The following is a 15,583-nucleotide window of genomic DNA, read 5'->3' on the forward strand; positions in this document are numbered from 1 at the left end:
CTCTTTCATATGATGAATTTCATGAAACTGAAACGAAATATTTTTTAAGATAATTATATTACACACGACTAATATAATACACTCTTTATACGGAATAAAACAAATTCATCGACTAAAATATACAAAACTTTAAGTTCCATTTTAAAAAAATAGGGATAACCTTACAGTTTTCAAAACTACTCAACTTTCACAGTAGATGTGTAAATACTTACATCAGGTCGTGATTCACTCGAAACTACTTAATTTTACCTAATGAAACTTTTTTTCTACCCTCCATTATTTCAGAATTATAGTCTGGTCCAGTTGCTCGAGACACCCTGTATATCTAGTTATATATATTTGTACATGCCATGATTAAAGAAAGTCAGTCTGAGCAAGATGGCCGGCCGGACGACTTCGGTCTTCTATTATTCCGCATTTATTTTACATTTTATGTTGTTAACGAGTTTTAATAACGGACAGAGATTCGGTGAAAAAGCGAAAACCCTTCACATTACCGAGGACTATGAATCTTATGGTTATAGGCAGCCTCTTGTCATAAATCGGGATGATTATTCCGATGTCAGGGAAACGTCAGCTAGTCGAACGCGCAGGGATGTTCCGCTATTTCCAAATAACAATCCAAACATCACAACGAAGGTACGATATTATATTTTAATATTTTACCAACAATCTGTTTCTTTTGATCCAGTTCGCGCATCGGCAATGCCATCGATTTATTTCCCGCATAAGTTAGGTTGTTTTTGTTCTCTTATCATTCCTTGTGCATACTTGTTACTCGCCGATAAGGTGCGTTTTTAGAATTTTATGCGGCAGCTAATAAGGCCGGTATACATAGCGCTGCCTTTGTGCTTTCAACAGCGGAGAACGTAATTGCCGTATTATGTCCCTTCCGGACTAAATTTAATCAATCTTGACGAAACGGAGTAACGCGTCATGGTTGTTCTGTTATTGACACGCAGAGGTCAGTAACCGCTCTATCCGTCTCCTTTATTTTCTGCGATGGATTCTCGTCTTTTTCCTCCATTTTTCATTTTTCTATTTCCTTTTTAGCGATCGACCGAAACCCATATTTCAAATAAAGCATTCCAGTGTTTGTTATCGAAAAACCACGGTCTTTTGTTCGTCTTGTATCGTGTCAGCTGAACGAACAGTGCCTACTGACGAATTACTCCAATTGAAATCAATGACATGTTTCATATTTATCATATTGTGTGCTCATGAATTGGAAATAAGGTTGTCCGACGAAAAGAATACCTAGTAGCGTTCTATATTTAGCTAAATCGAAATCGTAGAAATCATTGTTATTACAACTGGCCACAATTCTTTTTTCTTTGTTTGTAGTGGCTCGTCTTATCTTATTCGATAATTATTGAATTCGATAGAAGCGTACTTTGACTTTTTTTCTCGAAACTATTTTTCGTACGGGTTTTACGTAAAACCTATTCGAAATGTTTTCACGAAATATACGGCGTGATAAATGAAATGAAATAGCGCAGTTTTATTTTCCCTCAAGGACAGACGTTTATATTAACAAATATGAAATGTTCTGATGATACATAGTGTATAAGCAGCGTGTGTCAGCTACTCATAGGTAATACGTGTCATTCCAGCGAATGCAATTAAATCCAAAATAAGATTACAGACTAAAGTATTTGAGTGGATGACAACAAAAGAATACATATGTATTATATTAGTCAGTTAAGTTGATAAATTAAACTATATTAACAAAGATTACGGCATTAGTCACTCGTATTAGCTCGTAACTCGTATTATTTATCTTTTACTACGAACTCCATCTAGGGATTCAATTACTTAACAGAATAACAATTATAACAAAACCCGAGCTTTCTAATCTGAAATTTTGTAATGAATTGAAAAAAGGAAAAGTAATATTCTTTTTATATTTATGTATGTTCTAATACATAATTCATTATGTTAATTATTTACGTTAATTGAAATTATTTCAAAATGAAGTTAAATAAATATTTTGTCCGCAAGGAAATAATATTTTATGATAAGTAATATGTACAGAATAGATGTTAAATTAGTGAATAAATATTGCCAACGATTTTTCAGAAATTCCTTTCACTTTTTTTCACATGTGCAATGTAATCACACTGCAGAAATCCTTGAAGTTATTTAAGACCGGGGGAAGAGAAAAATAAAAAATTACTTCGTACATTTTAGAGCTTACGATGCGAGCTGACGATATCTCTGTGGTTCAAAATTTTATTGTACAATTCGTCGTAATAAATTAACGATATTCACCGCTTGTCTATCACGTCATGCTAATATATTAGGTAATCCATAGTTCATTATTAGAATCGTTAGATCGTAAAAATTTTCCTGTATGTATTTTCACAGTAAGGAGTACGCAAACATTTTCCACGAAGTGCAATAACTAATACATTTGACATTCATTCAATCTTCACTGAGTGCAAAATAAATTTTGTACTACATTTTTTTATATTTATACGAATCAACGTATGTATATAAACACGTTAGTGCAATGTTTTCCTCCATATCATACTTGTACTTTTCAGTTCATCCTTATCTTTATCTATGTTGTGACTGATGATATCTCTGATAACTTCACGTTTGGAATTAATGTTTCAACTTTTTCTTTTCCCCGCAGATCAATGCATTAAATGATTCCCATCAACAGTTGATAGTTCACTGGGTAGGAGAAAGATCCAATGTGATAATATGCTTGGCAAGGGACAGTACACCGGTGATGAAATTGCAGAGCAGCACAGCTCCAACACCTACTAATCCTAGTGCTGTGTATATAAGTTATAATTATGGCGACACGTTTGTCAATATAACTGAAAAATTTCGAATTGGAGATGATCAGTATGCTACCCTGGACAAGTTTACCAATCATCCAAAATATTACAGATTTGTAAGCTCATATTTCATTAGTATTATCTTCCAATTTTCATTTATAGTCGAAGAGCTCGTAATTATTTTATTATTATTCTAGTTTATTCCATTTCCATTTCACTCATTTTATCGTTTTAACATGATTCAACGTTTTTTTCCAGTGTATCTTTGTGGACAGTACACACAAGTTACTTTTCATTACACCAGATAATGGAGAAATGATAAATAAGGTGCGAGTACGGTTTCATCCTAGTGAAATCTCGTTTTATGAAATGGACGTTGATATTGTCCTTGCTTTGGACAAAGTCAGTCCTGTGCCCAATGTAAGTTTTGATATTCTTCCATTAAAAGTAATTTTCAGTTTAGAAAAATGATTCCTATGCTTCTATTATATTGGTTTCAGCTATGGTTATCATCGAACACTGGTTTCACGTGGATGATATTGCGTCCTTACGTGAAAGCATTCTTTTGGTCGCCTGCACCGGCTTTGATAATCGAACGCATGCATTCTGATGGAAGAAACACCGTTTACCAGATTGATTTGCAGAATAATTTGCTGAAAGACTCAGTGACTCGCTTAATCGGACCGTCGACAGTGATTATCTCAGAAGTGGAAGATTTTCAAATTAGAGGAGACTATAGATTTGCTACTTCAAAGAAAATAAAGGCACGTAATAAATCAAGCTTATAAAATTTTATCCGGTATATATCTTGACCAGATATACATTGCGAATAAACAAAATTTTTGCTTCGCAGAACGGAACGGAACATCTGGATCTTTTCGTATCTTACAAGAACTTTAGCTTCGTCAAGGCCGAGTTTAATACGCCTTTGCCAATTAAGAATTATCATGTCGTCGATGTTTCACATAACAGAGTTTTTGTTACGGCTTCTCACGATGAAACTCACGTCAATCTTTATATATCAGAAATTATAGATGAGAAGATGGCTACGTTCATATTATCTCTCGAGGGAATTTTTACGTTTTTCCCGAACAGTACCTGGAAAGACAGTTGGTTAAAGTAATTATCTCAATTTATTTCAAGCAAACAATTAGGAGGATAAGAAACGAATGACCAATTCGTATGTAATTTTTTCCAGTGACGTAGCGGATGAAACATTTACCGATCTGTACAAAGTAGAAGGTCTCCGCGGCATTTATATAGCGTCGCAAGTAAAAGGAGCACCAACATCAGGATCTATTGGACTCGAGCATTTAGTTTCCGTGATAACATTCGATCATGGCGCGACATGGAACAGTATAAAACCACCTGCTGCCAATCACGAAGGTTTCTACATACACTGCGGTAAAAATTGTTCGTTGCAGTTGAGCCAACGTTTCAGTCAGCTATATCCCGTGACAAGATCGGTATCTATTATGAGTTCGAAGTCTGCTCCTGGTATTATAATGGCTACAGGAGTGATAGGGCCAAATCTCAAAGGTCACCCTGCTCTGTATGTATCGAGAGATGCTGGGCTTACTTGGAAACAGGTCCTCAAGGACTACTACTTTTTTAACATGGGAGACCATGGTGGTCTGTTGGTAGCCGTTAAGTACTTCAAGTCACGCGGAGAAACCAGAGACATTTCTTACTCTATTGACGAAGGGGAGACCTGGCAGTCGTACGAATTCAATCAGAAAATGTTGCGCGTATACGGACTGATGACCGAACCAGGGGAAAATACTACAGTTTTCACGATGTTCGGTTCAGGTAGTGGCCAGCACCAGTGGCTAATAATCAAGGTTGATCTGAGGAACGTGTTCGAAAGAGATTGTACCAAGGATGATTTTAAATTCTGGTCGCCGACGAGTACGGATGAACCGGTGATGGCTTGCGTGTTAGGCCGGAAAGAGGTCTATCAAAGAAGAGCATTGAAAGCTAATTGTTACACGGGGATGGATTATGATCGACCAATAAAGACGGAAATATGTGGATGCGACATTAACGATTATCAATGCGACTTTGGCTTCGTACGAACTGGAATTCCTTATCACTGTATCAGAGATAAAACCATGACTCTCTATGACCCTTATGCTGTACCGAGTACCTGTGAACCTGGCGCATTTTATAATCGAACAAAGGGTTATGTAAAGATGGCCGATGATGAATGCATAGGTGGTTTAGCGCGAAATTTCGAGCCGGACGAGATTCCATGCCCTATAGAGGAAAAACCTGGATTCTTATTGGTAGCTCAACGTGAGCATATTTCGCGAATCAATTTATTAGACGAGAAATTGGTAACACTACCTATTCACGATTTAAAGAACGTTATAGCGATCGAGTTCGACATGAGGAACAATTGTCTGTACTGGGCGGATATTGTCAACGACACTGTGGGTAGACAATGTTTCCAAGATGGTGTAAGTTTTCCCGAAATTCTAGTAGAAACGGATTTAAGTTCCATAGAAGGAATGGCTCTCGATTGGGTCTCTAATCTCCTGTATATCGTTGATGGCGTTAAAATGAGGATTCAGGTGATCAGGACAGACATTTCTACCATGGGAAGAATGCGAAGGACCATCCTAGGACCCAACAACTTGCAGAAACCCAGAGGAATAGCTGTTCATCCAATGAATGGGTATATGTTTTGGACCGATTGGGCTCCGGGAAATGCTTCTGTATCGAGAGCCAATCTGGATGGAACGGATGTGAAGAGACTGTTTGTGGAACCAAACGTCGAATGGCCAAATGGAATAACTATCGATCACATAGCAGAACGGATCTACTGGGTGGACGCCAGGCAGGATTACATCGGATCTAGCGACTTCGATGGAAAGAAATTCAAGAAAGTGATCTCTAAAAGTGACAAAGTGTCACATCCATTTGCTATAGCAGTATTCAAGGACAACATGTATTGGGATGATTGGAAGCAATCTATGATATTCGTCGCAGATAAAGATCATGGTTTCGGCATCACTTCTATCATAGGTCAATTGCCTGGTCTGATGGACCTCAAAGTATTCGCGCACAGCATTCAGCAAGGCACCAACGCTTGCGTTAATAATACTTGCTCGCACATTTGTGTCGGAGCACCTCATGGTGGTTATGTCTGTCTTTGTCCTGATGGGATGGAAATGATCGATGGCAAGTGTATGTGCCCAGGAGGAATCACCCCGTTCGCCAATTCCACATGTCCCAGAGTAGCCAGTACGTGTGCCCCAAATCAATTCGCTTGCGCTAATGACGTATGTATTCCATCATCGTGGCGGTGCGATCGAGACAATGATTGTGGAGACAATTCGGACGAGCTCGGTTGCACGTCACAACACACCACGTGTACGCCAAACTTTGAGTGTGATGACAACAGATGTATCTCGAAGCACTGGGTCTGCGACTTCGATCACGACTGTAAGGATGGTAAAGACGAAATGAATTGCAACTATCCACAATGTACGGAATCACAGTTCAGGTGCGCAAACGGTAGATGCATATCACACAGATGGCGCTGCGACAATGAGAACGATTGCCGAGACGGTTCCGATGAGAAGAACTGCAGCAAGAAGGTATTCCCCGGCACATGTAGATCCGACGAGTTCCTTTGCAAAAAGGATGGAGGTTGTATACCAGCTAGTTGGAAATGCGATGGTGAACCAGACTGTGAAAACGGAGAAGACGAGAATGAATGTAGCGAGATGGTCTGCGAACAGTGGCAGTTCACGTGCAATGTGTCGCATACTAAATACCGTTGCATATACAGTTCATGGCTTTGCGACGGGGACAAAGACTGCGCCGATGGGTCTGACGAGGTTAACTGTACCACTCAGCAACCACCGTCACTGGCACCAATTCTCCCTAACAGCGCTTGCAATAATTGGATGTTTATGTGTAATAACAAGAAGTGCGTGCCATACTGGTGGAAATGTGACAGCGTAGACGACTGTGGAGACGACTCGGATGAAATGGGTTGTGGTAACGAGGATGTTGAGGAATGGACGGTGGTATATCCTACGGAACAGGCTAAGGTCTGTCGGGAACATCAGTTCCAGTGCTTAAATGGCGATTGTATACAAGATTCGTGGGTTTGCGATGGCTCCAGTGATTGTACTTCTGGTGAGGATGAACTGCACTGTGGGGACAGTGATCAGCCTTCCTGCAGAGAGGATCAATTCACGTGTCGTATGGACGGTGCGTGTATTCCCATAAGGAGCGTTTGTAACGGCGTGGAGGAATGTCCAGATGGTAGTGACGAGTTAGGTTGCTCCGGAGAACAACACTCCAGCCCGGCAGCCACGCCATCTTGTTTCTTTGGTTTGTTCCCCTGCGACGAGATACGATGCTTCCCTCTGGCATCGTACTGCGATGGTAAACAAGATTGCGTGGATGGTTTCGACGAGAGCAATTGCGAGAAGAATAGTTCTCGTGTTTACCAGGTACTTGTGATGGGAGTGGACGAGCGATCGGTCACTGCTACCAGCTTGTTCTTATATTGGTGGATGCCATTGCCGACCAACGTCAGCTTCGAGTTCCTACCTTCGATAGCGTACGCTGTACCTGGAGCGAATTGGACCAATGCTAGCCACTGGATCGAAGAAATGGAGTATCAATTTAACAATCTTAAACCATATACTCGTTACAATATGACAGTTCACGTTAGAATAAAGGGCCAAGCCACGTCATTCCCGCCAGCCAAATATTTAATCGCCACAACGGGTGAAGGTGTCCCATCAGAACCTTGGAACGTCACCGTGACTCAAAAAAATGGAACCACTGTAGAGGTCACCTGGAAACCACCTCTGCATCCGAATGGACCTATTACCGGTTACGAAGGATTCGTAACGCCACCTATACCACCTGTACGATTCTTCAGGCAAAAGACTTCCGCTTTATTAGACATGCCATTCGAGGCAGGAAAGAATTATTCATTCTGGGTAATAGCAAAGAATAAGGAACGAGAGTCTGCCTCGTCTAACGTGGCAACTTTAATCTTTGATGGATCCACTAATATCGACAATATTGAGGATCTTAAAGTGGAGGCGGTCACCAATCACTCAGTGACTCTGTCATGGAAGAAGATGAAAGATGTTTCCTATGTCATTACTCCGAGAGGTCCGACGAAATACCCTGTACTACCGCCGACTATCAAGACGGAGAATCGCGTGGAGATACTGAAACTGGCTCCAGGAACTATGTATAGTTTTGAAGTCGGTGCCAAGAGGAAGAACTACGTTGGCAAGACAAAGACTGTTACTGCGACCACGGAGGGCACTCCTTTGCCGACTGTCACGAACCTGGTTGCGCAATTAGTGAAACCGCATGGAACGTCGGTAAAGCTTACTTGGGATCCGCCTAAAAGCACCAGGAAAATTAAGTGGCAGTATGGAATTCATTATGCAGTGAAAATGAAGGAATTTTTCCAAAGTAATAGCCTTGTAATGTAAATCGTAAACATGGAACGATCGGCAATTATTTAATTCATTAGTTGAAAATTAACTGTATTTTCAGAATATAGGTATTTAACGACAAACCTGTCAGCGACTATCAAAGAACTGGAAGCCTGTGAGTCTTACGTGTTTGCGGTGGGCGTGAACGGAGATTATGGCGCTGGGCCATTGAGTCAACCAGTCTCGGTATTCACACATTTCAATCAACGGGCTCCGCCAAAGAAACTAAAAGTTACTCCAACAGAGAGGCTTGATACCATAATTATTTCCTGGAGCGCAAGTTGTCCTAACATCGACGAGCCAATTAGATATACGGTGAATAAGAAATTTCAACGATATGAATTATTGCATTATATCTTTCCCATGAACTGAAAGAATATTCTTGCTATATCGTAAAATTAATTTAGAGAAACTACCTAAGTATTCGTTTGTTTAAAAGTTACTACTTTTAAAATTACAGATCACCGTAACAGAATCGACGCTCAAAAAGCATTTTGTAGTGACTTTGCCAGCAACAAACGAATCTGTTATGAAGCATACATTCAACTCGATTAAACACGGCGGCAAGTATCAAATAACGATATCCACGGATGTCGAGAACGCTCTACCCAGTCAACCGGTTTTCTACACGGCACCAGACATTCCACCTCCTCATCAAGTGAAGGTTCTGTATGATGAGCAGCGCTTTGTTGTTTACTGGCAAGAACACGATTTACCAGATGCTATGAGAGACGAGAAGTATCATTACGAGGTTTTGGTGGTGGAAGGATCACACGTAATGAACGATTCGATCGCCAAGATATATAAAAGCGATCAGCCACCGTACATATACAAAGATGTGAAACCGGATACCATTTACTCGTTTGCTATTCGTTTAGTCACTGAGGAAGGCTACCAGAGTCCTCTGAGCGAAGTGTTTAGCACCGTACATAGCGCGGGTAATTATCTGAATATAGTTATAGTCGTTGATTTCAATAACAAATTACCGTAAATTTTACTTTTATATACAAGCTTAAAAATTGTGATATTTACAATATGGGACACCTCACCGATTTCGCCGAGTGTCAAAATATGTTGCTGTATTCGGTTTGAAATATATTCATTTCATATCATTATCATATTTTAAATGACTTATTCAATATCGGCGAGGTGTCATTGTTATTATATAATTACCAAAAAATTATCTAACAAATATTGGTTTAATTAATTTAATTTTAAGCAATTTAATGTAATTAACAAGAAATTAATCTTTTTAGAAGTATCATCGTTACCAGTGACTATAGATACGGCCAACATTATTTCGTATGCGATAACAACATTTTTTCTGATCCTTGCTTTGGGAACTGCATTGGCATACTTTATCATTAGACACAGAAGATTACCCAATAGTTTCACGCAATTTGCTAATAGCCACTACGACACTAGACGCGGGCAGGCCACCTTCCCCGGTACCACAGACGGCTTAGGTGAGTCTACAATCCATTTAACAGTATAATTTAATGCAGTATAATTTAAATTGTTGATAATATTTATCTAAGAAAATGTAAGATTTTCAAAATTTCCAATTTTTTGTAATTTCAGAAGAAGAAGACAGTCCCGTGATCCGAGGCTTCTCCGATGATGAGCCATTAGTAATAGCATAAGCTCGCGAAAAGTATCACACATAACAACATAACACGCTCACACTACGAAGTATAAACAGGTACATTACACCCTCTATATATATATATAGAATATATAATATATAGAATATATATTATATATATATATATAGAATATATAATATATAGAATATATATTATATATATATATATAGAATTCGTATTATATATATATACATATATATATATATATAAAATATAAGTATATATAATAATTACATATTAGGAGAAATGTGCCAACACACTATCGATACGAAAAAGTTCGAGATAAGAGACGACCTGGTCATAAAAGTAGAAAGCTTTTATGAAAGTGGCTCAAGACTGACATACACACACATATACACACACATGTACACAATCGTAGAAAGTAAACCAAGATTGATCGAGAGCTCTTCGGAACACTTACATGAAAGGTTTGTGACTATAACGTGAGAAAAAAATATCACACGACCCTCTGTTTGTAGAGTACTATTATACGTGTACATGTTATATACATAGATTTGATTAAGTATACGGATGATTAAGTTTACGTCATACCGGTGGGCCATAAGATAAAGATGGGAACTGTTGTTTGTTTAATATCTATATAAAGGTAAGACAAAAAGATGTGAGAGTAAGAAATGACGAGAAAGAGGTAGAAAAAAATGAAAGAGAATTTGTATATATCGGAAATATTTTGTACCAACTGCCCAACAATTTTAAGCTTTTTCGAAAGATGCCATATATGACGTTTACTATTGGATTTGTACTATATGTATAATGAGAGAAAATCGTTTCATGATTTGATCAATGCTTTTATTATATGATTTGCGTTACTTTTCCTTATTTTCTATGACATAACATCGTGTAAGGCTCGTTTTCTAAAACGCGGAGTTCCAGTCTCTCAATCAACGCAAAATATTTTGTCCCATTATACAGCAATTAATGTCAGAAAATTAGAGGCTACTTTTATAACGAAATCATACAGCAACTATGTAACAAAATCAGAGGCTACTTTCGCATTTGAAATACTCGTTATTAGCTCCGCTGTTTTGTAATAAATCCTTTTTCTTCTCTTTGTATACACACGACGTTAACACGAATGAGCTTGTTCATAGTGATGACTAATATAATATGATCGTATACGTTTACAAAACAGTCAGGACAAAAGCTTGTGACGATGGTGAAAGTTCCGTTAGCGATAGAAAAGACAAAAAATAGAAAGACGAAAAGAATAAGAATAAAAATGGTTGTGTCTTCGCATTAAACAAATTTGTGATTGAGAAGTATTTACTTTTAAACAATTGTGACTTTAATGTAACTCGTATACTCTATTTGGTCGCTATAGTCCGATGAAAAGAAAGAAAAAGAAGTAAAGAGAAGCTAGTTTGGATCGTTACAAGGCAGGCAGGGTTATAGATGGCACTATTAGATGCATGTGAAACTCGAAATATGTGCTGCTTATTTTTAACTATTTTTTTTAGAGGAGATGTTATGTAAACGGAAGTCATGGTAGCACGATTATGAAATTACCTGTGCTATCATAGATTTGTAAATAACGAATACTTGTTACTCGATCAGCTAAAAAGAGAGAAAGAGAGAGAGAGAGAGAGAGAGAGCGTGCGCGCGAGAGAGAGAGAGAGAGAGAGAGAGAAAGTGTGAGAGAAGAGAGAAAATACGTATCTTAAAAACATGTTCGGCTTTTTTACGCGATGAAGCCGAAGGTTTAGTATAAGCACGCAAGCTTGTCATTTTTAAAATTTTCGAGGTTGTCTTAAGTAAATTTCATATTTTATTCCAATGATATGAATCTGTGAACACTGTATAATTTTTCAAAAGTGAGATTAAGATCGACTTTTGTCTGGTGCACAGAGTGTTGGAAGAAGGTAGTTTAGAAATTAAGAAATCAGTAGCGAACAGCATTATTAAATCGATAATTTCATCGTTATATTTTTTAACAAGTAGTAATCTTATTTTTATGAAGCATGATATCATTAATAATATTATAGTGTTGTTAATATTATAGTATCAATAACAATATTAATATGAAATTTAACATTAATTTAATATTTTTCAATCTTATTAGTACTATGAAGATTTAGTAGATTTAACATTACCTCTTTTCACATCCTGTGCAGAATTCTTTTTACGAAATTCTCCCGGATCATTTTACAAGAAGACTTTGCATTGAATCTTTTCTCAAACGATTCTTTGATGATTTAATGCTCAACAGAGACAAGACGCGAAACACGTGGATAAGCTACTCGTCATCACTTAGATCCATGTGAACAAGAAGTGTTCTAGCAATACTATCGAGATCCATTCTATCTATTGTAAACACACAAAAATCAAGGTTTGTGTTAATCGAGATCCGTTTACATTAATCTCAAGTGCACTGTTCTGAAAATTTTCGTAATCGTAACACGACAATATTTTATATTCTAAACTCGCTATTGTTAGCCTTTATCGAGTTTGCGAAATGATTTTACAGCCATGGCCTTTTCGAATACGTGTCATTTTTGAAAGAGATATTCTCCATGTTTTTTATATTATCCGTCTTGGCTATGATATTCGTTCGGTGATCGATTAAGCATTTCTAAGCAACAACAAAAGACGATTAAGTAAAAAGACAAAAAAAAGGATATATCACTGTGTAAAACGACGAAAGATTGCCGGATCGAGTGCTTCGAGATTAAAAAAAGAAAAAGGATTCCAGCAAATTTTGTTCTCGTTCGTTTGCTGCGACAACATACGTGACGCGAAACAAAAGAGTGGAGAGCGAAACATTTCGCGAGAGCGAGGATGTCGAAAGAAACGTAGGTTGTACGTGTAAATCTCAAGGGTTATATAGGAATATAACAGTGATATATACATAATATATAAATATCTATCCGTATACATATAATATATTTGCGTGTAAATAAATGAATTTAAGGCATATGATTATCATAATCTTTATTAATTTTATACCATTATTCCTTTCCATCCAAAATAAACAAAGGATGATATTAAATTCTAAAAGACGTGAAATTTTGATGTTCTCGGTTTTTACACGTGGCAATCACCGTTCATTTCATTTCTTTTTTATCTCCAATAGAACGGACAATTTAAAATACACTGACGGAGAAAAGAAATTATTAAAAAATTTCTATTATCGAATATTAAGAACTCTTTTACTGTATACATTTCTTACTATGTTTTCAACGATCATCGCTAACAATAATTAAAATCGTTCTGCGTCTTAATATCTCAAGTAAATTAATATCTATCAATAGGGAAACGAAGAAATAATTTTCGATACAGACATTTCTATCTGAGGACTGGTTCTCGGGTAATTTGTGAAACGAGGTTGTCGTCGCTCTACTTTTTTTGGCAATGAGACGAAGTGGTAACGTTTCCGCCGATTGTCAAACTCTCCGGCCAAACTTCCGTTCTCCATTTCAGCCGGAAACGATGAAATTACCAAAATCAGTAAAGAAACTACAATACATGTTTCTTGAATTAACGAAACGTCAGTTTCAGTGTACTATTTCGTGTACAAAAGAAATTACAAGAAGAACCTAATTACTTACCCGTGTGTCAAGAATGACATTCTAAGAAGGATACAATACATACAAGTATCTACTCGATTAATTTTTGTTAATTAATTTTTACTACTCTGAACCCACCATACGATGTTTATCCTGGAATTATCCAATTTTGATTAAACTACAAGTCATTAAAATACAAATCGTATTTCATAATACCAATCTTATCGCGTGATCATTCGCTTCTGACATTATTAATAGAACGTCTATCTAGAATTATTATTTAAAAAAAGTTGGAAAATCCGATAGAGGTGATATAAGAGCCCGCATTAAACACTGCTTCGATTTATCCAAGAAGCAATTTCATCTTCGATCAGCTTCGAACTTTCACGAAACTCGTATACACGTGTGATTTCAAAGATAAAATAAAAGCAAATATAAATCGGCGCTAGGAGATGTTTCTCCTCGTCCCATCCTCCCAGATACAGCAACTATTAGGTCGTCCGAAAAGTTTCTTTCGTTTTATAAGGAAGTAATGGATGCACAACATTTTCCGTTTCATATTATTTTATCGAATTGTGTACGATCCATTTCGTTCTATCAAACTAAAGATCACAACGTTCCACAGATTAGGTTTCATGTTCGTAATAAAGATGCATCGTTGTAAAACACGTGTCTGTGAAAGAAAGACACGTTTCGGGCAATCTAATAAATCCAGAAATTGGATTTAACTGAATGAAATATAGATCCGAGTGGTTTATCTCCGTTTAAAAGCGTAGCTCGCGCTTTTGTTCGACGTATGGAGGAGTTTCGAAAATTCAACATCGGCATCGCGTTCGATGCGTCGTTACGCTGCGGGACGCCTGTGAACATGGCAGAAATCTGGGCTACGCACGTGCAAATGTACCGTAATAATAATTGTTTCCTTAATTACAGCCACGGCGTATGATTATGCGTACGGTTCGTTCGTCGCGTTCTTTTTTCACGAAGATCGCGCCGCTCCTAGAAAAATTGGTTCCTTCGCAACCGTTTCGGCGACGTACGGATGCGAGCAATGATTCATCGAGATCAGCTAACGTGTCTCTTTGAAATTGCGCGTGAAAGTACGACGGGTTTGCAGCGATGAGATCATCGAGAGGTGAAGCATGGGATCGCGTGGGTGACCATGTGGTTCGCGTTAAAATTCCCAGTCTTTTCGTAGTATTTTCTCGTCGATAAACGAATCGAAGTGACGTTGCAAGCGATTCGAGGGATTTGCGTCGGGAAATATGCGACCAAGCGTTGATTAGCATAGGACGATAATCGAAGCGAAAATGTTTATGGATTTATAGGTTTTATGGTGCGAGAATACAGAGAACGCGTATAATATGGAAAAATAAGCAAAGCATCGAAACGAAAGCGATCAACTTGTGACGATATTCAAGAAATGAAATCGATCTTTATCTAAGTTCTATTTCTTTTAGCCACGAAATTAATGGAAATATAAATTCACACGAAGATTCGTAGTCTAGTGATTATAATTGGCAGCGTGAATGTGTCAAGTGTGTGCAGGTTTCTTAATTTTTAATTGGACAGTATTAGTTGTAATAAGATGTAGAGATGTTATATTCATGGGAAGCTGTTTCATTTGAAATTCCATTTAATTTCAACTTAGTTAACATCTTCTTTAATTAATAAATAACACCTCCGACTCGTAGTTGGTCATTTGCAAAGTGTAATTGCCACTTGATAAAATAATTACGTGCCCGTCACGCCTTATACAGGCAAGATAATAGCGATCAACGAACAATTTAAGTACACAATATCTATATTCATGACGTACGAGCAAATCGTTGTGTAATTCGTGTAAGATTTGTTTCAAGAATTATTTGAACCGTCGGTGTTAAATTGAAGCAAAGTAACAGTAACGTGCCGGCGATATTAAAACGGCATGAACAATTTCGAGGCAGTGAAAAAATTGTGCGTTGTAGATAGAAGATTCATAGTGCTCTTGAATTACACACACACACACACACACATATATGTAATTTACAAGTTACATTATAATATCCGGCCATATAATATAATTAATAATTTCCAATCGTTCGGTATCGTTGCATGTGCATCAATCGTTAAACAAAAACAAAAAAAAAATATTATATCAAAAT

At 37.5% G+C, this 15,583-nt stretch overlaps 1 protein-coding gene across 1 annotated transcript; it reads left to right on the forward strand.

Moving 5' to 3' along the window:
- Positions 1–365: 365 nt before the first annotated feature.
- Positions 366–9,936, forward strand: LOC117234066 (sortilin-related receptor-like). The gene is made up of 10 exons (XM_033494925.1): positions 366–639; positions 2,639–2,905; positions 3,048–3,209; positions 3,290–3,553; positions 3,643–3,908; positions 3,988–8,246; positions 8,331–8,584; positions 8,730–9,207; positions 9,526–9,735; positions 9,851–9,936. Exons 1-10 carry the CDS (start codon positions 379–381, stop codon positions 9,910–9,912), a joined length of 6,483 nt encoding a protein of 2,160 aa, XP_033350816.1. The 5' UTR covers positions 366–378; the 3' UTR covers positions 9,913–9,936.
- Positions 9,937–15,583: the final 5,647 nt, after the last annotated feature.

Source organism: Bombus vosnesenskii, unplaced genomic scaffold (assembly GCF_011952255.1).
Source record: "Bombus vosnesenskii isolate JDL3184/JDL3185 unplaced genomic scaffold, Bvos_JDL3184-5_v1.1 scf7180000013302, whole genome shotgun sequence".
Taxonomy (NCBI): Eukaryota; Metazoa; Arthropoda; class Insecta; order Hymenoptera; family Apidae; genus Bombus; species Bombus vosnesenskii.

Coding starts and splice junctions, on each gene's coding strand:
- LOC117234066 (XM_033494925.1), top strand. CDS start 379: ATGGCCGGCCGGACGACTTCGGTCTTCTATTATTCCGCATTTATTTTA. Junction 3,210..3,289: donor AAGTCAGTCCTGTGCCCAAT/GTAAGTTTTGAT, acceptor TATTGGTTTCAG/CTATGGTTATCATCGAACAC. Junction 8,585..8,729: donor ACGAGCCAATTAGATATACG/GTGAATAAGAAA, acceptor TTAAAATTACAG/ATCACCGTAACAGAATCGAC.